A 26702-nucleotide genomic window follows, 5' to 3' on the forward strand; every position below is an offset into this window, starting at 1 on the left:
TTATAATCATTGTGTGTTTTCTGTTATGCAAAAATATCACTTTGTATTCACAGCATTTTGTATTTTCTTTATTTTTTTTGTCAGGTCATGGTTTTTGGTGCTTAATATTAATGTTTGTTGAAATTTGAATGAGTTTAGATTACATTTGTTGAGATGTCACATCAGGTAATCAGTGGTGTAGCACTTTGCTTACAGTAAGTATGGCTTCAAGGTATTTTTTAATTTTTATTCAACTAGTTATTTCACAGCTGTTGATAAAATTCACTTTAAATTTAGTAAAACAAATGTACAAACAAAACAAATTATGATTTTTCTAAATTAAACTACACAAAATCTTATACAATAATTCAATTTTGTGTACCCAACTGCCACCTGCAACAGTTCTGCTTACATGTTAATTCATCCGTAATAATACATAATGTCACTTTGATACTACAAGTATCATTTTTAAAATAATACTGATGCACTTTTACTTTTTTATCCAGGACTTTTAGATGTAACGAGTATTTTGTACACTGTAGTGTCAGTACTTTGCCTTGAGGAAAGGATTTCAGCACTTTTTCGCCGCTGTGAATAATGAATTACAGCTCCGGTGTCTTCGGTACAGTATGTGACTGAAACTTCTTGCATAACTACATCAGTACGTTATGAGTCGGCCTGCTTCACTGTACTAGTACAGAGTTAGAACACTCTCCTGACGTGTGTCGATGACGCAACGACGCATGCGAATAAATCTGTGAATTTCATGTCGGTACACCGACGGCCGTTTCCGCTTAAGAGACAAACCTTCAAAATAAATGACTTGGAATTGTCGCACATGGAAAAAAAGGAAGCCGAAAACCTGAACACTGAGTTGGTGTTTTGTTTAAATAAACAAAACAGTGATGTGCATAATAAACAATATGATGGAAATATAAATTAATGAAAGAAAACTTATTATTAATATTAAATTATAGTATACTGTATATAATAAATATATCAGAATCAGGCATACCTTATCGATCCCTGGAGGAAACGTGCCACAATGTTAACCCTAGTATGTCAAATGTTTAAAATATGTATGTATAATGTGCTCAGTATGTAAAGTGTTTTTTAAAAAAAAACATGTGCCTTATGCTACAATACAATGTATAAAACGAGTATGTAAAGTTAGAAATATAAATAAGTGTACACATACATTGACTATACAAAATAAGTAGGGATAAGAATCATATACAATATATGCAAATAATATTAAATATACATTCAGGAGTAGTCAAATATACATAAGTCTACATAAAAACAAAATACAGAGCAGGGTTAATAGATGTTCTTTATGCTCTATGTTCTTTATATTTACAGTATCATAGATTAAACTTGAGTAACACTAAATACATTTATTTTAAAAATATTTAAAAGGTATTATTCAGTTCTTACGAGATTTAAAAAAAATATATATATATTTTCTAAAGTTTTTTTTTTCAAATGCAAGCTTTTTAATACATTGGCCGGGACTACAGATGAAAAATAGCTTCTTGGCTTATTCTAATTTGTTTTTAATAAAAATAAATAAATAAAAATAATAATTCAATTTCTAATTTTTCAAATTAATTTCTCATTTTTTAAGCTTATTTTTTGCCATGTGTATTCATCAATTTGTAATTTGTTTTAATTAATTTGTGTATTTATTAACTAGGATACTTTTAGTATAATAATAATTTTGTACTATTATTCAAGAATTTGAGTGACTTTTTTTTACACTGTAGTAGTACTACTTCACTTATATTATTATTAAGTAAAATATCTGAGTGGTTTTTCCATGATTTTTTATGGTGAATATTTTAGTGTAAGTTTTTATTTTGAAATGTACATTCCGGATGCAGTTCTCGGCCATTGCTCGCTTGTAACGGCGGTGTGAAAATGGTCATCGTCAGATTCGGTGAACTATCGGTGCCTTTTTTATTGAATAGGGTATTATATTAACAAAGCAACAGAGTAAACAATGCGAGTGGCGGCGGTGCTGGCTGAAAACGGAGCTAAGGGGCTGTAGTTCAGCCTGTGCCCCGGCCGTTCGAGAGGCTCCGTGTCGGGGCTGAAGCAGATGGGATCCTCGGTGTATTCGGGTAAAAGGCGGAAGACTGCGTATCAACACACCGAACCAGAGATGCTAGAATGCTACATCCGCTAGCCAGCTAACTGTTTGTTCCAAGATGCGGGTAAACGGAGGCCGTTTCACCAGGTAAACACACAGCGGGCTGACGGGCACGCTGTTATCGGTGTCCGTGTACGGTCACACGCCGCCTCACATCCGCTGCCACTTGTGGAGACCCGTTAAACACAAGGCTCAGCTAGCTAACGTTAGCTAGGATGGTGCTGGTGTCGGCTATGTGGTTGTCGTCGTTCTCCTTTCTCGGTTTATTTCTCAGTCAGTAAGCTAGCTGAGAAGACATAGGACAGCGTAAGAGGAGTGTAGACTGAGCAGGTTAACGGGATGGTATGTTTCTAGTGTGTGTGTGTTTGTATGAGTGTGTTTGTGGTGGACAGGAAGTGCATTTTCTGCTGCAGCCTCAATTTGATAAACAGCACAGTTTGTTCAGCATGCACAAGACTGCAGGCAGCAGAAGTTCAAACCAATCGGCTGGAAAAGTTCTATTATCTTATCAGTTCATTTTTAAAGGGCCATTTCTCTTATTTGTCCCGTTTACCACAACCACGTGCAATCGACACAACTCACAACAGTCTTTCTAAAGCTCAAACAGAATTAGTTTAGATTGAGAAGTACAGATAAGGTTCAACCAGATAAGAAAATTAGCCAAAGCAATATTTATATTTGATAAGATCACCATTATTAGTCCATAGCAGGGACGTTGAATTACACACAATGGCAAAGAAGTGACTCAAAACAGATACATAATAATAAGGGACTGTTCTTTACCAATCACAGGAGAGGGTGGCTGAGTAAACTCCAGTTGGTCCAGATTTCAGCCGCCCGTATCATTACCAGAATCTCCTCCATAGATCATATCACTCCTGTTCTCCAGAAGCTTCACAGGCTACCTGTTAAATATTGCATTAATTTCAAGATTCTGCTTCTCACCTTTTTAAGGCCCTTCATAATCAGGCCCCTTCCTACCTGTCTGAACTCCTTCATATCTATACACCCTCCTGTACTCTTAGATCCTCTTCTGTTATCCATCTCACATCACCATCTGCCTGCTTGACTACCATGGTTTCCAGAGCCTTCAGCCACTCTGCTCCCCGCCTCTCGAACTCTCTCCCCCACGACATTCGCAATATTGACTCACTTTCCACTTTAAAATCCCGTCTGAAAACACACCTTTTTTAAGTTTGCATATTCAGTATGATTTAATGGAGACACGCATATGGTGACCGGCACTGGTGATGACATTATGATGCTGATTTTATACCTAATATTTATGATTATGACTTTTGTCTAGTCATTTAATTAACTTTAATGTGTATTACATAATTATTTGATTTTATGGATAAATTGCTGCTTTTTTCTTAAACTGCGCCTTGAAAGGTGTCCTTGAGTGCTTTGAAAGGCGCCTAACAATGCATTATTATTATTTTTAAAGAAAACGCGCCTTCCAAAAGCAGGCAGATTTCCCCCTTTCGCCCACTTTTATATTCCCTTTTTTGTATTCCCAGCTCCAGGTGTGTTTTGTCATGCAGTTTTGTATTCCAACGCTTTGTTATGTTCTCATCTTCAGGAATTAAGGATATCAGGGGAAACATTTCGACTGATGACATCCTACTTTATGGAGCCACAACAGGACAAGAACTGAGACAGCTTTAATACCTGGCCAGACACATTGCTCTCCGACCCTCGGGATGGCGAGCCGGAGGAAATCCACCACCCCCTGCATGGTCCCACCTCGAGAAGCTGTCGACTCGGACCAGGAGATGGAGGACGTCACAGATGCAGCCGAGCCAGAGGACAGTAACGGTGTGGTGACTGTCTCCTCTGAGTTTTCCAGTTTGTTGGAGGAGCGTAGTGAGGATGCAGACTTCAGGCCGGTGCCAGACTGTTACATGGACCTTAATACTGCAGAGGGAGGCTACGAGTGCAAATACTGCAGCTTTCAGACGTCAGAGCTCAACCTGTTCACCATGCACGTGGACACAGAGCATCCCGATGTCGTCATCAACACCTCGTACGTCTGCATGGAGTGTGACTACCACACCAAGAGGTATAATACTTGTGTTGTTTATACTATGTGTAAGAGAGTGCTTTCTTCTGATGTCATATACCAGAGCTGTCAGAGTTTATAATAATAATTATAGTAATTATAACTTTATTCATATAACACCTTTTAAAAACAGAGTTTACAAAATGCTGCCAGACAGAGCAAAGCAGAAGCAGGTACCCCAAAGACAGTGTAACAAAAGACGCAGAGCAAAAGCATGACAAAATTGAGGTAAGGTTAAAACAAGAAGGTATTTCAGAGATAGAGGGGAACGTGTTGCAAATACTTCAGCCTTCTGTGAACTGGAGTCAAAGGCTTGTGGCAGCGGCTTCAAGTTGATGTAGGTAACATTAGCTAGAGCCTTGAATCACAGTATGTCCTCCGCCTCACACCCTCCTGCTACAGACCACCTTGCTGGGAGTAAAGTGGGCAGCAGCTCCGGAGATTGACCCTCCCAAGTGGTTGTAGTAACTCCAGCTCAGCCTGTGCCAGGGAATTGGACAGCCCTGACTCCCTGCCAGACCAGCAAACTTTATGTTGCTGCTGTTACAAAGCTTAGACTTGCCACTGGCCACCAGCCCGCTGTGACGCCTGATTCTGCAGTCTGCCGTGACTGAATTCTGGGGATGCACCTATGTATCAGCTGCACATCTGTATCGTCAGATATTCTCCTTGCTGACTGCCATCAGCCTGTAGGCAAATACGTAACATTCCCAATGGCGGTGGCCAATGATTTCTGTTGTGTCACATCAATTTTTGTGCAGGCTAAAAAGCAGGGTTCCAGACTAACGGTGTCCCATCATCCTTAACTCACTATCTATGCGTCAGAGGACCCACCCTATTGCTCCCTCGATAATACCACATTGTGAACAACAAATCCGTGTTAACAGAGGCAGTAGAAAGCTAGTTAATGTTAGCTGTTAACAGCTGGTGGACGGAACTAATGGAGATTGCATTGAGTTACGTTATGAAGCGTTCAAGCCATAGATAGTATAATATATTGGACAAAACTGCCTTGATGTTCCCAGTTGGTTTGAGGACACCTGTTTTGAAACCTCAAGTTCGACATTTCAGCCATCACCATCTTGGCCTTTTGGAGCCAGAACTGACCATATTTGGACGAGAGGCTGGCACTGTGGAGGAGTGAGGGGTGTAACTGACTGAGATGCCGAAGGCATGTAAAGCAGGCCGGTCTTAATTATTATTATTATTTATTTATTTTTTTTAAAGATATGTTTTTGGGCATTTTTGCCTTTAATGGATAGGACAGCCAAGTGTGAAAGGGGGAGAGAGAGAGAGAGAGAGATGACATGCAGCAAAGGGCCACAGGCTGGACTCGAACTCGGGCCGCTGCGGTTACAGTCTTGTATGTGGGGTGCCTGCTCTATCCACTAAGCCACCGACGCCCCAATTATGCACAATTTAAGCCTTAATAAAATGTAAACAGGTGAGTTATATGAACATTCACCCCCTGTGCAGTGGTCATGGACAGGGAAATTAGTCATAGAGACCAAAATCGTTTTTATACCAGGCTGTAAACATGTTTATTTCTGCTGTAAAGTTTGGCATTTTAACATGGAGGTCAATAGGGATTGACTGGCTTCTGGGGACCACCCTCCAGCGGCCAATAGAAGAACTGCAGTTTTTGGCTTTTCTGTGTTGGCTCAATTTTGCAGCCCCAGAGGTTGCCACTTGGTCCAAGCTTTGTTCAGTAAAAATGAGTATTGGGCAAAGGTAAACTGTAACATAATCATGATGTGTTCAGTGTAATCTTGTAAAATGTATTTTTTGTTGAGAAACTTAAATAAACACAACGGCTTAAGGGGGACAATTGTTGATGTTTTCACAGCAAAAAATAAATAAATGAATAAAAAAATCAGCCCAGAATTTCACAATTGGTGCTGCTGAATTGAAATGACTAAAGCTCTGTCTCCTGAGCTGCTGTCCACTCTAATACTTATCTTATTGGTGGTCTGATAAACAAAGGGAGATAGTGGGGTAAGAAGGGGCTGCAGACAACTCTAGAATGAAATAAGATTGAATAAATCAGTATATGGGAAACACTGGGATACTGTATGAAGTGCATGCACATGCCTGTGGTCGTCTGGTGGGAGGGGCTTAGGACAGAGAGGGAGAGCTGCAGGAGGAGGGTGTACTTTTACTTTTTTTGGCCTACTGCCTAACGTGAAAACTGCCTAACCAAGCTTTAAGTCTTGTTGATATGTGGTTTTTATCTCGTCATTGAGCTAAAGAAAATGATTATTATTTAATCTTTATTTTTTGTATAATTAAGCATTTCTGGGTATCGACTCTTTCAGTACTTATTTCTGATAAAAGAAGAACTGTCCCACATTTCTTCCCATCTAGTTATGACACGCTGTTGGCCCACAATGCTCGCCTTCACCCAGGCGAGGACAACTTCACACGGACGATGGTGAAGCGAAACAACGAGACCATCTTCCAGCAGACTGTCAACGACCTTACCTTCGATGGCAGCTTTGTCAAAGTGGAGGACGAGGAGGCGGAAGAGACATCCCGCAAAAGCATTGCCCTCAGCAAGACGCCCATCATGAGGATCAAGAGCCGACTGGAACCCAAGAAGTTCACCGCCTCACACAAAATGGTGTCCGTTGACGATGTCATCAAAGTAGAGAGTGATGACGAGGATGACGAGAATAAGGAGCCACCCACGCTATCTCCTGCCCCGATGACCCCCGCTGCTGTTGCCCCTCGCCTCATACCAGTCTCCACGGCGGTGCAGGTCCAGGCTGTCCCACAGAGCATCGTGGTCAACAGCCCCAATGTGCTACAGATTAAAGGCGGCTCGGGCGGCGGTGCTGTGCTGCCTCCAGGGACGCTGGCTCAGGTTCTGTCGGCACTGCAGAACCAACAGAACTGCACTCCGACGCAGACGCAGCTCCTCATCCCCATCAGCAGCATCCCCACCTACAACACAGCCATGGACAGCAACGTCCTGCTAGTCAGCGCCTACAACAGGTAACTGAACCTTTTATCATCTTTCAAGTGTTACAGTTTCTGTATTTAAATGCACTTTTCTAGTCTTCCGACCACTCAAAGCACTTTTACACAACATCACATACACCCATTTACACACATTCACATACTGGTGACCGAGGCTACCATACAAGGTGCATACAACCTGCTACTCTATACACATTCACATGCACTCTCACACTGATGGAACAGCTGTTGGAAGCAACTGGGGCCTCAGTATCTTGCCCATGGATACTTCAACATGTGGACTGGAGGAGCCGGGGATCGAACCCTCCATCATCAGATTGGTGGACGACCCGCTTTTCCACTCGTGGCTCATGACGACCCAAATCACATTACCATGAGAGGCTCCTGGATATAAGAGATAGCGGGAGAATCACAAGACCACACAAGATAACACTGCCGTAATTTGCTACATGGTCTACCTCAAGTACCTCCCGCAGTACAAACGATATTGCCAAATCTCTTATCGACTGACACTAGGGATTAAACAGTTACCAGTTTAGTGATAAACTGTGATGAAATTCCAACAGCCTACCATTTCAAATTTTAATTATCATTAAAACCGTGTTTGATTACCACGCTTTGAAAATGTCACTGTAAATACTGTCCAGCATCAACCAAAGTTAGCAACAGTCACAGTGCACAAGCGCAGCATGCAGCGTGGGTTTGTTTTGCACTTCTCTTGATTGTAGGGCTGTACCCAAATATTCGGATATTCGAATATTTGTTTCTATGGGTAGGTATTCATTATGAAAATTTGATATTCGATATTCGTTGTTTTATTTACTTTTTCTTTTTTACTTTTTCTCTTTTTTTTTTTTTGGTGCTAAATGTAGTCTTTTTGTTGTTGGTAAATGTAGGTTATCAATAAAAATCAAAACTTTTAAATTGCATTGTTAAAAAATGTGAAAATATAGTATAGCCTACCAACTGAGCTTGTGTGCAGGGCACGCTTGAGCGCATCCGTCTGAGGCTGTGGATCAATGCCAAGTTTTACCACTTTATCACTATTCCCTCTAACTTGTAGCTGTTTTTTCGTTATCTTTTGAATTTAATATGAATTATGGAACCATTTTTGTTAATGTTTGTTTCCCCCGTTTTGTACAATAAATTATTGTTTAAAGTTTCAACAAGTTTCTTTTGGAGTGTGTGACACAAGTGTGTTTTGAAAACGGCCGCTGACTGTCACCTGCTCAACGCATCAGTACCTTCGGATGCCATGACAGAAATAGCCAATAATGTCAAAATATCATTTACAGACCGATTTAACAGGCGATCACTGCTGCCCGACCTGCAGGTCCATTTGCGGGTCGCGCGGGTTACGGGTCGACCTGCGCATCACTACTCAGCTCAGTCTATAAAGGCTGTATACACAACAGTAAGGCTATAGACATTATATTCTATTCAGGCCGGCAGAACCAGCAGCGCATCGGCTCTACAGTGCACGGCACTGCTGATTAACCATTTTATTGTAGCACAGAGTGTCTGCCAGCAACCAATTACTTGCAGAAGACAAATTAAACAGGATGACTAGGTGATGTGCCATCACATTTTTTTTGTGGTTTGAGAGCAAAGTTAGGTTAGGTCTGAAAAAACCCCGGAGTCCGCCTCCACACACACACACACACACACACACACCCCTTCACTCAGAGTGAACCTGAAAAAAGAAGAGTACAAGGTTAGGTAGAATAAGAGCTATGTATGTGTAGAAGTACATGTACATTTAAATGCACTGTGTCAACATGTTCACTAATTCTGTGATCACACGAAACTAGGGCTGTCAAAATTGCTCAAAAATGACGTTAGAATATTCCTTCTAAAAATAACTCATAGGTTTGAACCATTCAAATTTTTTTTTTTTTTCGCATTATGTCCACAAGAGCGCAAACTAATACAAGGAAACATACTTGTATATGTATTAATACAAGAAAACATAACTACTTGTAGGTATTGTTATTTCAACATAAACGTCTTTGAAAACATTTACGTACCTACACATTAAAACACAAAAAACAATTATCTGTAACATTACATTACAAACGACCGCGGACCTCTCGCTCACCCCCCCCCCCCCGACCCGTCACGCCACACCGCCTGCGGAAGCGCTGTGAATAGCCTCAAAGCACCTCAAAGCGAAGCCAGTTTCCTTTCAGCGCCCATGTTAACCGATTGTGTCATCCACACCGCAGCTCCGTGGCCAGCTCGCGCGCTGCAGTGATCATTTCGGCGTCTGGTCTATTTTCTGCGCGAGCCGCGAGCGAATGTGTCAAGCCGGGTGATGGAGACAACAGCTGGGAGCAGAACCGCTTGTCGACCAGCGTGGAGAAATGCATGTCTGATGTAACGGAAGTGCTCCGGCTCTCGCGAGAATTTCGGTGCGCTGCGCTTCGCAGCACTTCCGCGGGTGGTGTGCCCCTGGCGTGCGTTCAGTGCAGCGGCCCAGGCCAACACCCACTCGCAAAGAGGACAGCTGCGGTGGTATGTATTTTTTCTCCACAATCGAATATCAATTTTCACATTCGAAGGTCCATTTTTTTTTTTTCAAATTCGAATTTAGAATATTCGTTGACAGCCCTACACGGAACAAAGCTGAGTAATTGCAAATGCAAATGTCAATACCAAACACCTTAAAGATAATGTGTATCAAAAATTTCTGTCCCATCGTTATGTTAACAAACTTTTCTAACCCTTTGTTTGGGAGCTTTGATGCAGCTATCCTCATCTCACGGTGCAACCAGGAAGTAAACAGCTCTGGTCATGTTACAATTTACACTTCGCACGTGACACTGCACATATTTCATTGAGACCCTTTATTATTTCAATATTTGCTGTACATGCATTGATACATCATTCGGTAACATTTTTAGAGCCTTATAACTGGAAATGTTTTTTGCGGTCAGTACAGTTGGGATTAAAGGGGTTAATTGTAGAATCTGTGAAAAAAATAAATTTTTTGCACATCAAGCTGCCCTAAGGCTATATTTAATGTTAATGCACAATTGATATGATTTTCATATGCTCACATAAGGTTTTGACTGTCATTAATTTAATGTTAATGAACATTGTATTTGTGGCATTCAATATAAAACTGTGTGAAATTATTTGAGTGTGTATATATACCATCATATCGCCCAACTCTACATACATATTTGCACAGAGCTTGTTCTTTATGAAGCTGCTTTGGGGTTATGATATGATCTTATGTAGACTTGTCTCAGTGGGTTCCTCCTGGTTACATGTGTAAATAGAAAAGGACACAAAGAACTTAACAAAACACCAAGACTGCCTGAAGTGTTCAATACAGGTCCTTCTATGTTAACACTGTATTTGCACTTGCCATGTAATTACTCTGTTGTTTCAGTTCGTAGAAAGCAAACTGTGATTTTTGTGTTGCAGGTTTCCATATCCCTCTGTGTCGGAGATCATGGGCTTGTCTTCGCAGACGAAGTTCAGCGAGGAGCAGATCAAGGTCTGGTTTTCTGCTCAGAGGCTCAAACACGGTGTCAGCTGGACGCCGGAGGAGGTCAGTGCTTCACCAGGATACTTTTCACACCACATCACATCCACACCTGGTTTTAGGTTTCATGGTACACTTTTGTCCCTCACATCTCACGCTTTTCCTATACTGTCCCTCATCTGGCACCTGATGTTTCTCTAACTACTCTGAACGTCAGAGAGATGTTTGGAGTCCCATTTATTTCCTCAGACACAGACGAACGCAGGTGACTTTATTTGAATGAATCTGAGTTAATGTATGTGTGTGAGACAGCTTCATTGAGAATAACACACACAATAAAAAAGAAAGCCTAAAAGATGAGTCAACCCTCTGACATGGTTAAACAGTTTTCAACATTTGTTTGTGTGCACTCTTGTTTATCTGTCACGGTGGAGTTATACTGGCATCAGATCTGAAGTGCACACTGAAACACAACTGATGGATCATCCAGTAAAATCAGATCTGGCTCAGCCTGTTGCATCAAAAACCTTTCAGCCCCTCAGGAGTCAGAGTACAACACAAGTCTTTTTTGTTCAAATTTAAAAATAAGCTTTGGAACAATCTGCCTGAAGTTGGCAGACTCTGAGTTGCTCATCAAATCGCCTCATAAAAGCAATTTTTATAGACTTGCTGTAATGTAATTATCTCTTCATTGATTGTGAGCTGATTTAGTGGTGCTTTCATTTCTTTTAGCTCTTTTCTTCCCACTCTTCCCAACTCCAGCTTTGTCTGCGTGGTGTTTCACCGTGCTCTATTTCTGTTTGTTTTTTTATGCTGCATCTGTGATAGTGGTCATAGCTTACTCTTGGATGTCTACTGCTTACAGTCTGACACCTGGTCACTGCCTTTTTATAAAGTCCCAACCTCCCCTGCGCTGTGCCCAGTAAATGTCCCAACACAACAGCCTAAGGAGAAAATCCAGGTAGAGAGCAGAGATAAACACACACTGAGACTGAAAGTGATGATTGAGAGAAATGACTTTCATAGGAGTCTATACGTTGTTGTTTTTTAGGAAAATCCATTACAGTATACCTTTGGAAAAATTTAAAGCTATATATCCGGTATATTTTTACCAGACAGAATTGTCAAACTGACATTACATTCACTCTAACTGATTTCCATGGGGGCTGGGAATTCGGTTTCCCTTAACCAGTAACCAGAAACCCACATACCCGCCTCAGTCTAATGGCATTTTAAGTCCACTGTGGGTTCGCACCATTACCACACCAGCATTCGCTTGTGGTGCGCCAAGAAGGCGGAGTCTGTTCCACATTTGCTGAAGCTGTTAACGGCTCACACATCAAAACAGGCTGTTTGACAAAATGCTAAAGCGCTCAAAATACTCTCAATGTAGAGTACACTTCAACTGATACTGACTTTTTTTTTTTTAGGCTAAAATACTTTTACTGCTGCCCCTTTGCAGCAGTGCAGTGACCATGACCACGGATACGTACCTCACACAACCCCACTTTAAAAGATCTAAACTATCCCTTTTTGACAAAACAAATGCATCGGTAAACTTAAAGCTGACAGTCTCTCACTCTTTGTTCCTTCTCTCCGCAGGTGGAGGAGGCGAGGAGGAAGAAGTTTAATGGCACGGTGCAGACCGTCCCTCAGACCATCACCGTCATCCCCGCCAACATAGCCGCAGCCACCAACGGCCTGCAGTCCATCTTCCAGACCTGCCAGATTGTCGGCCAGCCAGGCCTTGTCCTCACTCAGGTGGCTGGTAATGGCAGCACAGTGCCGGTCGCCTCTCCCATTACCCTGACAGTCGCAGGTGTCCCCGGCAACCAGCCCAAAGCAGCCGAACCATCGACGTCAGAATCAAAGACTGAGATGTCGGCCTCGTCAGCCAGTGCATCGCTCAACTTGGACATAGCAGCAGCCAAACCGAAGAAGTCCAAGGAGCAGCTGGCAGAGCTGAAGGCAAGCTACGGCAGGAGGCAGTTCGCCACCGAGGCAGAGATATCACGACTCATGCAGGTCACCAAACTCTCCAAACGAGCAATAAAAAAATGGTTCAGCGACACGCGCTACAACCAGAGGAACTCCAAGGATCACCACGGTGTCCTGCTGAATGAAACCCCGTCCAGCAGAGTGACAGTGTCAGGAGGAGGCAGAGGAGGAAGGAACAGCAGCGGCAGCCTTAACGACAGTGACAATGCCACTACCATCGTCATTGACTCCAGTGATGACGCCAGTGATTGCTCTCCGACTTCTGCCACCGCCCCGTCAGGGACCACCAGCGACCCGCGGGTCAAATTCCGCCACGCCTTCCCAGACTTCACGCCACAGAAGTTCAAGGAAAAGACTCCGGAGCAGCTGTTCATCCTGGAGGCCAGCTTCCAGAAATCAGACACGCCCTCTGACGAGGAGCTTAGCCGGCTGCGTGCGGAGACAAAGCTGACACGACGTGAGGTGGACGCTTGGTTCACAGAGAGGCGGAAAATGCCTTCAGCAAAGGAGGAGGAGGAGGAGGAAGAGGGAGGGGAAATGGTAAAACCAGCCTGGGTGCCTTCGTCCTCAGCTCAGGAGCGGCAGACCGCGCCGCTCAGCAGCAGGAAGACGATGAAGAAGACGCCGCAGCAGCTCCACATCCTGAAGAAGGCCTTCGTCCGCACACAGTGGCCAACGGCTGAAGAGTACGACGAGATGGCAGATGAGAGTGGTCTGCCAAGGACATACATCGTCAACTGGTTCGGAGACACGCGCTACGCCTGCAAAAACAGCAATCTGAAGTGGTACTACCTCTACCAGAGCGGAAAGGTAAAAAAGTTTGATTAAGAAATAATGAAGGAGATTCTTTTCTGTGTTTTTAGTCTTTATGATGTTTCCAGCAGCAGCAGAACTGTTAGAGGAGCAGTCATCATAATATTAGTACTTCCACAGAGAACTATGACCTGCAGTAACATCGACTTCACTAAATGAATAATAAATGTGATGTATTTTAGGTGGACGAGGCGCTGAACGGCGGAGCTAAGAAGAAGTCCAGGAAGCGTTTTCGTGGTTGGTCCAGGAGGACACGCCGGCCATGTCCAAAGCGCTCCCCACAAGGTAGCGCCACCACCATCAAGGTCTGTGTCTGCAGTGTGTACTTTGTGTCCAGTTCATTAGGTACACCTTGCTAATACTAATGCTATAAACCCTCGTTTCGTGAAGTTGTTGATACAGCTATAGGACTATTTTGGACAAAATATCAGAAACACCTGTGTACCTATGGTGTATTTAATAAACTTAATAATCTGATAGTATTAATGGACCCATGAAATGTTACAGTTCCCTAAGGTGATGTATTTCCTGTAGAAGCGGGGTGAGACACCAGACGTTAAGGATCAATCTAAGCGTTAGGCTAAATGCAGGATATTTTAATTGTCCATGGTTTGCTGGAACATTTTTATTTAAAAAATATATAAATATTAAGTATATCAATAAATAAATAAATGTGAAAAAAGTAAAAAGCGATGTCCCTGTTTGATGGCATCATGGTGTTCAAAATGTCTTCCCTCCCTCCGTGTCTTTATGTTGCAGTAAGCAGAGTCGTTAATCGTTAACGACTTTACACTCTTTAAATACTTTTTAAAATTAATGAAGCAACATGATTTTTTTGAGCTTTTACATATTTTCTTCTTCACAATGTGCCTTAAAGTTATGAAAAGACTCTTAACCAGAGTTGAAACAGAATATCAAAAATAATTGAATGTATGTGTTACAGTGCAGAGATGTTGTTTGTATATAACCAAACCTTTTTAAGTCTCGTCTAAAGTAAAGTCTAAAGTAAGGACGCACAACTTATCGAAGTTGAATTAAGATCGCGATTTCAGCTTCCCACAATTAAATGAACATCATCAGCGATGATATTGACATTTGAAAAGTGTGCTCCGTGTGTAGAAAACTGCGGCATATCTAATCAAGTGCTTCCTAAACTAACAGCTGGCCCTATTAAGCAGCTCACTTTGCCCCACTGCAGGGCCCGTCTGTGAAAAACTTTCCTGAATGTTCCAAAAATCATCTGTCATCACCTGTTGTTTGGAAGTATTTTCGATTCAGTAGAGAACAAATTATGTGCAAACAGTGCATGAAACTTGTGTCTGTGCCGTAAAGCAACACAACCAAAATAAAACACAATCTGCGGTACAATGAATGCATGAAGGCCAAGAAAAAATGTCACTAACGTTACCTCACTGAATCCCTGTCTTTAGCCAGCGTCAACTCAGACATCATGACAGTGGTGCTGCAGTGCGCCCCAGCACCATGACAGCTGTAAATAGTAATACAGTGGTGGAGACGTATCCACTAAAGATGCACTGAATTCAGGTGAAGAAGAAAACAAGTCTTATTTTGATGCAAAGATTTGTACGTCAGCAGGAATTAAGCACAGCATGGAAGTGAAAGCAGTGCTCTGTTGTTCTAAATGAGTAATGCAGTAACTGCAATAAAAATATTTTGTCACTAAAAACAATGAGTAATCGTGATAAATAAATAATCGTGATTTACATTTTGGCTGTAATCGTGCAGCCCTAGTCAAAAGTAGTCAGGGTTATAGAGCTGAAATTACTGCTGAATTTTAAAAATGGTCTTTTTGTAATCTTTTTTTTTTTTTTTCCCCCAATCCAAAATAGTTAAAAAACCAACTAATCAATTAATGGAAAAGATATCCGTCAGAATACTTAAAAGAAAATAACTGGTAGTTGCAGCCCTACTGTGGGGTGGCTGTGGCTCAGAGGTAGAGTGGGTTGTCCACCATTCGGAAGATCAGCGGTTCAATCCCCAGCTCCTCCTGTCTGCATGTCGAAGTATCCTTGAGCAAATTGCTCCCGATGGCTGTTCCATCGGTGTGTGAGTGACTTTAAAGAAAAAACAAAAAAGTAGTAGTAGTAGCAGCAGGTGGCACCTTGTATGGCAGTCTCAGCCACCAGTGTATGAATGTTTGTGTGAATGGTTGAATGTGACTCGTAGTGTAAAAAGCGCTTTGAGTGGTTGGATGACTATAGAAGCGCTATACAAATATAGTAGGGCTGGGCAGTATGACAAAATTTTCATATCACGGTTTCAAGAAAAAATCAAATTGGTTTCACGGTATTTAACGGTATTTTGCTCAGGTACGGCCAACTTGACATGCTGCTGTGTTATGCTATGGCCTATTCAAGTGCAGGAATTTGTTATTTACCTGACAATGCCTGAACACAACACACTCTCCGCTCCATTCATTTGGGCTCCACTGACTGCGTACGGAAGCCACACGTAGAGAAGCCAGCGGGGTTGTTTACCGTTTGCTGAGCCGAGAGGCTGCATGTAGGCTGTTAATTTATTATGCTGATCTGTTCTGTACGACATCTATTGCACGTCTGTCCGTCCTGGAAGAGGGATCCCTCCTCAGTTGCTCTTCCTGAGGTTTCTACCGTTTTTTTTCCCCGTTAAAGGGGTTTTTTTGGGGAGTTTTTCCTTCTCCGCTGTGAGGGTCCAAAGGACAGAGGGATGTTGTATGCTGTAAAGCCCTGTGAGGCAAATTGTGATTTGTGATATTGGGCTTTATAAATAAAATTGATTGATTGATTGATTGATGAAATGTTAAAGCATTTTCCACCAAAGTTATTACATATATTTGAGTTATCTACAAGTTTACTGTACTGTTTGTCATCTACTCGCTTTCAAATGTCCGCCACGGACATTTACACAATGTCACGGATAAACATGGGTAAATGCATGAAAAAAAATCATCACATATCACCTCTGATAATGGTTTATTCATTTAAAAACACATTGTGCTCGTTTAGCACACTATTTCATGTAGTTTTTATCTGCTGGAGGGTCGCGTAGGGGAGCGTAGCGCGACAAAAATATAAGAGCCGCGTAAAACAGAGAGTTGTCGCGCGACAGACGGGGGTTGTCGCGCCGCTCCCGTTGCCGGTGGAGCCGCTGTAATTGATTAACAGGGGGGGCGAGCTGCTACAGGACTCGCGCTGCAGACGTGTCGCACTGCTGACGTGCCCGGTGGAGCCCGGCCGTAACTGTCTCGGACCCGGTCAGGAAAACGCGGTCCGAGCCGTGCTCTAGTGTGCTTACCTGTGTGTGCGCTTTGTGTGTGTGTGCGCGCGCGCGCATCAGGGCGAAACTCCGCCATGCGCGATACAGAGGGCAGAGGAGAATGGTAAACGGTGGTGCGCCAGTGTTAGTTGCATATAGGGGAAACACTGCTCTTTTTGGTATGAGTTCTTCTGGGTCATTCTGTACAGTTGCTTTGCTTTCAGGACTCTCTCCGGCAGCCATTCTCACCTCTAAACTTTTCTATGCTCTCACTCTCACCCGCTCAAGCGTGCCTGTGGTGTGCAGCGGTGAAATGGTTCCCCGCTGAAACACTTTCCTGCCGTGCACGTTCTGGACGTTGTTTGGGCTATTCACCGGTATTGCAGTATATGAAAAATTCATATCATAATTAAAATAAATACCGGTTTTCGGTACAAACCGGTATACCGCCCAGCCCTAAAATATAGGTCCATTTACCATTTACTTCTCACTTTGCCAAGCTTTGAAAAAAATACAGATGATGGGTCATGGATGTAGCAGTTAGGTAGCGAGCTAACAGGATACATGTTCTGTAAACTAGCTTGTTTTAGAGCTTTTCGACAGCATATTTCATGGTATTCTGAAGGCGGATGTTATTGGTGTCCGTCTGCATTCTGTCTAAATAAATCTAATCTTTGTATTGTAACATCAAGATATAACTTTCCAATTTTAACTCCTATCATGCATTGATGCAAAAATCTTACCAGACAAGATGCAGAGTTATTTAAGAGACAGATACCTCTGTTATGGCAAACTATCTGATATCTCACAGAACATATTATACCCAGAGGTTACATCAGTCCTCTCACCAGGTCCCTGATAAGAGCATTTTTCCCTGAATGTCAATTTCCTGTAGACAAATCAATCAAACAAGTGTTACTGTGTTAATGTATGTTATGTAGTTCCTTTCATGTTGAGGCCGGGTCTTGATGCCTCTCTCCTGCAGGTCAAGTCCGGTAAGTCTTTCCTGAAGGACTACTACCTCAAACATGGAGCCCTGAGTGAGAAAGACCTGGACGACTTGGTGACAAAGTCCAGCATGAGCTACGAGCAGGTGAGGGACTGGTTCTCTGAGACTGCCAGGAGGGTGGAGGAGGGCAAAGAGCCCTTCAGCGATGAGGAGGCCGAGGGAGAGGAAGAGGACGAGGAGGAGGAGGAGGAAGAAGAAGAGGAGGAGGAGGAGGTGGCAGCAGCAGAACATGCTGACAGCGAAGAAGGAGAGATGGAGGTGAAAGAACAAGGAGACGAGGCCACTGACGATGACTGCAATGAGGGAGAAGAGGAGAAGGAGGAGAAGGAGGAGGTGGAGGAAGAGGAAACGATCCAGGAGGAATCTGAAGGCGTCAGCCAATCACAGCCCCAGGCAGAGGAGCAGACATGAGCAGACAGGTGAGTGTTTGATTTTCTGTCTCACTGAAACTCAGATGGATTTGAACTGGTAGTCGTTCACACTTTAGTCTAAGTCTTTATGAAAAAGTTTACTTCAGTGTGCGCTTGTATTTGGTTCATTTAGATTCACACAGCTGCACACAGCATTACATGTCAATAACAACAAAAGGTGAAAAAAGACAGAAGAAATGGATGGATTTATAATCTATTTAGGCAAAGTTCTCACAGCTACTTTTGTACTTTTTTTGACACAGCTTTTTTTAAACCTTTATTAAATAGTATACTACGACTTTTTTAAAAACTTTTTTGATGTACTATACAATGACTTGAACTTTTTGGCAAACTATACTATTACTTTTTTTCTAACTTTAATGACTTTAAAATTTTTTTAAATACTTCACTGTGACTTTTGTTTTAACTTTTTAACATACTATAATATGACTTCTTTAACTTTTTGACCCACTGTACTATGACTTTAAAAAAAACAACCTTTTGACATACTATACCATGACTTTTTTAACTTGTAGACATATTATACTGCGATGGGTTTTTTGCACATACTACACTATGACTTTAATTTAAAAAAAAAAAAAAAACAACAAAAAACTTTGACATGCTATTCTATCTTTTTTTAAACACTTTTGGACATACTATCCTATGACTTTTTAAAAAAAGTTTTTGCCATATTATACTATTACATTTTTTGTTTACTTTTGGACATACTTTACGGTTACACTATTTAGTTTTTGACATACTATACTTTACACACTTTTTGACATACTATACGTTAACTTCTTTTTTTTTGCTTTTTACCTACTATTCTATTACTTAAAAAAAATTGACACACATTAACGTCTAAAAAACTTTTTGACATACTACAATTTTTTAACTTTTTTATAATACTATAGTGTGACTAACTTTTTTGGCATCCTATACTACTTTTTTTTTTTTTTTTAACTTAATGAATTTTTAAACTTTTTTTAACATACAATACTTTAATTTTTGTGTTAACTTTTTTGACTCCTGATACTATGACTTTTTATCATACTAAACCATGATTTATTTATTTTACTTTTTTAAACGTTTGGACATACTATGACTTTTTTTTTTTTTCCTAAACTTTTTGACATACTTTTCTATGATGTTTATTAACTTTAGGACATACTATATGATGACTTTTTTACTTAATGAAATACATGCTATTTGATAAAAAATCTCCAAACTCAAATGCCAAAGGAACAGATTAGATATGAATCTTAACTCCAATTAACCTGCCCATAACATTCTTAAAGGGCTGAAATGTAGCAGATGTTGGCATATATATATATATATGTATATATATATACACGTTACTCAATGCTCACACGTCTTTCTTGTGGTGATGATGTCACCAGCAAGACTGTATCTTCAAGAAACTGTACATAGTAAACTCATCTATACAAATGTCTTGTTCTCAACTACAGACAGTACAACGTACAATACATTGACTTTTTATGGGGATTTTTTTAATGACATACTTTTTATAACATACTATACTGTGATTTTTTTGTATTTCATGAAATACAACACTGACTTATGTTTTTAAGAAACTGTACAATGATTTTTGTTTACTTTTAGAACGACACTTTGACGTTTAATGATTTTTTTTACATTGATTTGCTATACTACGACTTTTTTTGTACTTTTTATCACATACTACATTGTAACATATAGGGATGCACCAAAATGAAAATTTGTGGCCGAAGCCGAATAAAATTAAACGCTTGGCCGAATACCGAATACCGTTGTTTAGTTTTTCATTAGTTTTTGCAGATGAACCCCCTCCAGATTAGTGTTGTCATGGTACTAAAATTGGGACCCACGGTACGATACCACAGTTCTGAGTAGTATCACGATACCACAGCGAAAATGAGGCGCATGTGCCTTTTGTCATTTATAAAACGATAAATCACTTCTCTATAATACATCAATGATATTTCAATGGAATAAATTACTTATTGACTTATTCACACTTCAAAAACAGCATCAATAAGTGATTAAAGGGCCAGTGTGTAATATTTGGCATGGTTTATTGTCAATCTGAATCTGAATCTGAATATTCTACCCATTAATATGTTTATACAAGTGTATGATCGCTATAAAATAAAATTCGTTTGGTTTTCGTAGCCTTATAATTATGCTTTTATATATATATATATATATATATACGTATAGCAAGGGCCTTGCTTTAGAGAGATCGCCATCTTGCGCCGCCATGTATGTACGGCAGACCAAGTGGACAATCCAGCCAGCCAGAGAACGCGTTTCGCGTGTATAAATGAACCAACGAAGACAGCGGAAGGAAGGAAGAAGGAGGAGGAAACAGCAGAGTGTTAGTATTTCGTCGATAGAGAGTAGTGAAAAGTTTTTTAGTTATAAAGTTTGCGAATGGACCACACTTACCACGCAACAGGAGAGAATGAACCCGAACCGTCATGTGCGAGGAAAAGAAGATGCCACTTCACTCCTTGTGATGCACTCTCTGTGGTGCTTTTCCTCCTGATGATACATCTCCCCAACAATGGCAGCAGTAGCACCGAATCCCATTCTGTGCATTCAGCCTCTCTTCTCATCCGCTCAGCATCAAACACATGGAGTTCCTCATCTGTGTGCTCCGGCTCAAACAGGTATGGCTCTGGGTCTGTGTCCGCTACAAGAAACTCTTCAAAATCGTGTTCAAAGTCGTCCATTGCAGCTGCTATAGTCCGGAGATATTGCTAGGCTAAATAAACAGCTGAGCACTGTTTACCGGCTACGCTGTCAGTCAGTGTGCGGGCTGGAGATTGGTGGAGCAGAGAGGGGAGGGTGTCCCCACTTAGTATCGTAAACGAGTATGTGTATAAAGTTAGAAGTGTGTCTGTTACGCCAGAAGAGTCAGAGTTTGGGACGGAGTGGAGTGTTACCGGAGTTTCTGGAGTGCTCAAATAAACGGGCCTTTTTCCCCGAACGCTCCTCTGGTCTCCTGCTCGTGAGGGATTCATTACAATATCATAACATGGCTTAGATTTCTAAATAAACATTCACCTTGTCGCTAGATAGATCTACTCCTGAAAAAGTCGTGCGCAAGGCTTTATGTCCCTACGAGGCCACCGTCATTTACCCGACGGGAGGGGTGAGTGAGTGAGCCCTGCAATCTAGAATTTGACCACTGATGTCACTGTTTCCAACGGTTTTCAACCCATTTTACACACTGGCCCTTTAACATAGGGGCAGAGCATGTGAGCGGAGCTGGAGTGGAGCGGAAGGATTTTGTGTTGAGCAAGGAGCGGCTATTTTTTTTAAAAGGTGGAGCGGAGCCTTATCTCTCGCTCCAATTTCGCTCCGGTGGCTCATGCCCCACCCAGAATGCATCTTTGCGCCTGTGCACACCCACACTATTTTCTTTCAAAACTATGGAGTTTACTGTGTACTTCAGAAAAGAAACTGAGAAGAGAAGCAGCGATACCTTGGAGAACGGTCCCTAACTGCAGGGAGAGGCGAGAGGGCTTCCCCGGAGGTCGGCCGCTTAACCTGGTCCGTCTCCTCTACACTTTGACTTATTTCCACCCTGCCAACAGCGGTACTGTGTAGAACAGTCCCTAACTGCGGGGAGAGGGGAGAGGGCTTCCCCGGAGAATCTACCAAGCTCATGTTTTATTTGTGAATAGAAGATTACAGGTTAGGGTAGTACAACGCAGTTTTTTTTAAGCGGAGTGGAGCGGGATAAAATTTATGATGGAGTGCAGCGGAGCGGAGCAAAGAATGCGCAGAACCAAGTGGAGAGGACGAGTGGTGCAAAGTGACAGGTCTGCGAGTGAGGAGCGGAAATTTTCACCCGCTCCGCTCCGCTCACGTGCTCTGCATAGGGGGGAATCAAAATAAAATAAATAAATAAAATAAAAATCAACCAGCCACCCTCCTCCTCTGACAAGTAAAGAACAGTCCCTTCATAAGTAAAGAACAGTCCCTAAAGTGCGGTGTGGTTTGTGGGCCGTTATCTGCCACAGAGAGAGAAATGTGAATGGCTCATTTCTCCTCTGACACGCCACATGCCTGTGTGCTGCCATGGCTCGGTTGTCCAGGTACTTTTGGGCAGTCATGACGCCAAGAAGAGGACATTATTGGAGCCGGACTTCTCCGTCGTCGGTAGGCCTATGGCCGCCGTATTTGACAGGAATACGTATTCTTGTCCGTGTCTGTGACCCCCGTTCAACCCACAACCGGCGGGATTCGCCTTTCGTTTCTGCTGCTGGTTGAAATCTGTACTCGCACAGCGTGCTGAATGATTTATTTTGCTCAAACAAAACTATTTTTAGTCGCAAATGCGAGTGCAGTGACGGACGGAGTAAAATGTCGCCACACTGCCGACATTTTACTCCGTCCGTCACCGCATGCTGTTTGATTGCGTTATCAAAACACGCCGATATTATTCGGCCTTGCTTTTCACTTATTCCACCGAATACCGAATGTGTGGGGGGTTTTTTTGCAATATTTGGCCGAATATATTCGGTTACCGAATATTTGGTGCTTCCCTAGTAACATATTTCAGGGTTCAACGCTAAGGTTTTTTTTCACTTGCCCGGTCGGGCAAGTTGGTCAGAGATCTACTTGCCCGAAGTCAGTTTTTACTTGCCCTATAAAAATTGTTTAATTTAAGCGGCTATCAAATAACAAAGACTGCAGTTATTTTTATGTTATATAATCTTTATTCACACTGTATTAATTAAAACAACATATGTCATGTATTGTAGCTTAATTCCTACACAAAAATGACAGTGTCAGGGCTTAAAGTGAAAAATTTGTCAATCGTTCTCCGTCTATAATTTTGTGCCCTACTTGAGCCATGCCCACCTCTATTTATTTTTCACCCCTCTCTCCAGTTCTGCTGTATTAACACCGGGTTTAATATATTTTGCTTCCATCTCTCTGCCCTACTCTACTCTACTTCAACACTACTTAGCTCTCTCTCTACTCTACCAGTAGACTACCACATCCACCTGTTGCACAAAACGCACACAGCAGTGTTTCCCCTAGGATGGAGTTGTAGCAGCAGAGGTGAAGCACACGCATGAAAAATAATTTTCACATGCGTGAAACTTTTTTGTATGCTTGCAAAGCACAGCCTGCTGGGATGTTTCTATGTATCTACTGGCACCAGAACGGCTCTTTAGGACTAAGTACATACAGTACATGTGTGCACAGTATGAGCAGGTGAAATGTCTGTCTAGCTTACATATGATGTGTCTCAAGATTTAGGAACATACAATTTTATTGAATATAATAAAGTAAAAAGTCACTTGACATGCTGCTGTTTTGTGCTATGACTTATTTAAGTGTTGGAAGTTGTTATTTACGTGACAACACCTGAACGCAACACAAGCTCCGCATGAGTGCCGTGCTGAGCTGCTGTGCAAACAGCGTCTTTGTCTGTGCGTAACAGCAGTCTGTTGATGGTTATTTACACACTGTCCATTTCAATAACTTTGTCAGCTGACAAACTGCACCGGGCTCGGGGTCAGGTTTGGTCAGGAAAATGCGGCCCAAGCCGCTCTAGCGTGCTCAGCTGTGTGTGAGGCGGAACTCCGCCATGCGCAATACAGAGAGCAGAGGAGAATTGTTAACGCGTGACCATGTAGAGACAGAAATGACACGATGGCATATCACCATAAATAGTATATTGTTATGTTATTATATGAAGCGTCCGTCGTGCAAAATAATATCAATGGGGGCTGTGGGCAGGACATTGTTACACAGCGTGTGGCTGTGACTTCAGGCAGAGAGCCCACTGCATCAGAGCCGAAGAGCACGTTTTAAAATACATTTATTTTATCAATTAGTTATTAACTTTTACTATTTTGAGCAACTTGCCCGATCGGGCAAGTGAGTTGTTAGTTTACATGCCCGACCGTGAGTTTTACTTGCCCCGGGCAATCGTTATTGGTGAGCCCTGTATTTACTTTTATACAGTGAGGTTTTACTATGCTATGCCTTTTTTTGACATATTTTTCCCAGCTTTTTTTATGACATACTTTACCATGACGTTTTGGACATAATATACACATTTTTTTGTTTACTGTTATAACTTATACTATGACTTATTTATTACTTTTTTAAATACATTTTATGACATAGTGACTTTTTAATGTTTTGTAACTTACTATACTATGACTTATTTTGAGATATTTTAACATGACTTTTTAATTTACTTAGAAATACTATACTATGACTTTTTAGCCACATTTCCACCAAAACACTTTCTATATGGTACCTTTGAAACCAAAAGTAACCCTTCAGACATGGTACCTAGACCCTAGTGTTTCCACCACAAACAGTACCCTTAAATGTGGGCGAGGTTGTTGTCACTCACTGTTCCATCCAGCACTTACTGTATTTCCTCATTACTGGTGACACAGATGGAAGTCTGCATCTTGTTTATCGTCCACAGAATGAGGCTGTACGCCGACATTTTCAGAACAAAATAGAACAGGCTGCACTGAGAGTCTCTCTCCATTGGATATTTAAAAATAGCGGGTTTGTGCATTAGTCTCTCTAAGGCAAGCTCAGGGCTTTAGTGTTACATAGCCTGCAGAAATGATGCTCTGCAATATTTTTTTTTCTGCGAGTGAAGATTAGAATGTATGCAGTTCACATAACCTGTTCGAAATTAATACATATAAAATGCTTGAAGATCCACTAACTATTAAAAGTGTATGTCATACAACAACTAAAGTGATGGTCAAAGTTTTAGTACCAGATCTGTGTGCTAGGTACCCCAACAGAAGGGGGACCAAACATAGGACCGGTACAGAACGGTTCCATTGATACCATCCGCAACTGGAATGGAAAAAAAGTGCACCGAACTGAACTGTACCGTACTGCTTGATGGAAAGGGGGCTTTTGACTCACTATACTGACTTTTTAAAAAGAAAAATACTTTATGCCATGCAATATCATGACATTTTTTTATGGTGAATTTTTATGAATTATACTTTGACTTTTTTGGACGTACTTCACAATGATTTTTATCTTTGAGTTTTTTGAAATACTGTGAAGACTTTTTAAAAAATATATATATTCTCTACTCTGACATTTTACATTTTATCGCAAGATATTTTATTATTATTAGTATTATTATTATTATTATTATTTTTGTTTGTTTTTTACTTCTCATGACATGACTTTTATTTGGACATAATGTATTCTGGATTTTAAAGAAGAAGAAACAACAGTGACCAAAAGAATGAGATGACAAAAACAAGACTCAACCTTTAAGAAAGGGGAGCTCTGACCTCTGGAGGGAGTTCACAGTAGAGCCATGGATTGGGCATGTGATGAGCATCCTCCAGGGCACCTCCCTTTAAAGGGGGTAGAGGGGTACACTCAGAAAACCCTGCAGAGATAAAGTAGATGCAATAAATTCTTTTAATCAATTTACATTGTTTTGGATTTGATATTCAGTTGCATACAGTCAGAGTTAATGACTTTAGTTGTTCTTTTATCTCAGACATGTGTTAGGAGGTTACATACTTTGACATGTTTCGGCGGAAACTTCAGCCTTCCTCAGAAGTGTCACTTGGTGGTGGTTGTGACCTGTCTTTATCAGCTGATCTGTCAATCAGCTGATATTAGGGAGGCGTAACCATCCTGTCAGCTTTGACAGGACAATCACGCCACCTGCTGTCCGTCCACCACCCCTGATCAGCTGATAAAGACGCGTCACAACCACCACCAAGTGACACTTCTGAGGAAGGTGGAAGTTTCCGCCGAAACATGTCAAGGTATGTAACATCCTAACACATGTCTGAGATAAAGAACAACTAAAGTCATTATCAGAAACTGAAGACATAATGACCATTGAACTATACAGTCAGTGTATTTGGAGTGTCCAGTACTGTCAACATGGTAAATTTGAGGTCATTGTCAGGGATTTAGTTACCTGAATCTGAAGTAAACAAATGCATTTTTTGATTTACATATTTCGGGGATTGATCTTTAAAATGTAAATTATCACTCATGTATATTACATTATGTACAGCACCTTTCATGTCAGAAAGCTTCCTGCCCTGATCTGATTTTATGTTTTTCCTTTTCTTTTTTTATTCCGCAGCATCAACGTTGCTTCCCCCCACCATGGAGATGACATGGAGGACAACACGTGTCAGTGTTTCTCAGTTGGTGGGTCGGGACCCAAAGATGGCTGCAGGAAGCTCAGAGTCACAGCTCAGATGGATGACATGTTAACTAAAACGATGGGATTGTGCCTTGCCTTTGGGTCCTGATACAGCTGAGAAGCACTGAGACGATGGAGCTGAAGTAACGGACAAAGCATCAGGATGTAGTTTGTTTCTGCTAATGAACTGTGGGGACCAATCGAACGTGCATGACGACTCACCAAACGTCACCACGAGAGTAAGTTCCAGTTCTGCTCCTGTACAAATAATAAGACTTTTATTTCGGTGAGAATGACAGGGCTTTTATTTTGGCCTTTTATGTCATTTTTCTTACAAAAAAAAAAAAAAATAAAA

General features: G+C 41.5%; 1 protein-coding gene across 1 annotated transcript; it reads left to right on the forward strand.

The window, feature by feature from the left end:
• Positions 1–1867: 1867 nt before the first annotated feature.
• LOC117263467 (zinc fingers and homeoboxes protein 1-like) lies at positions 1868–26702 on the forward strand. Its single transcript, XM_033636858.2, has 8 exons — positions 1868–2218; positions 3714–4193; positions 6558–7187; positions 10605–10731; positions 12268–13473; positions 13659–13781; positions 17717–18159; positions 26285–26702. The coding sequence occupies exons 2-7, from the start codon at positions 3835–3837 to the stop codon at positions 18149–18151; spliced, it is 2880 nt and encodes a 959-aa protein (XP_033492749.2). The 5' UTR covers positions 1868–2218; positions 3714–3834; the 3' UTR covers positions 18152–18159; positions 26285–26702.

Source organism: Epinephelus lanceolatus, chromosome 16 (assembly GCF_041903045.1).
Source record: "Epinephelus lanceolatus isolate andai-2023 chromosome 16, ASM4190304v1, whole genome shotgun sequence".
NCBI classification, from domain to species: domain Eukaryota; kingdom Metazoa; phylum Chordata; class Actinopteri; order Perciformes; family Serranidae; genus Epinephelus; species Epinephelus lanceolatus.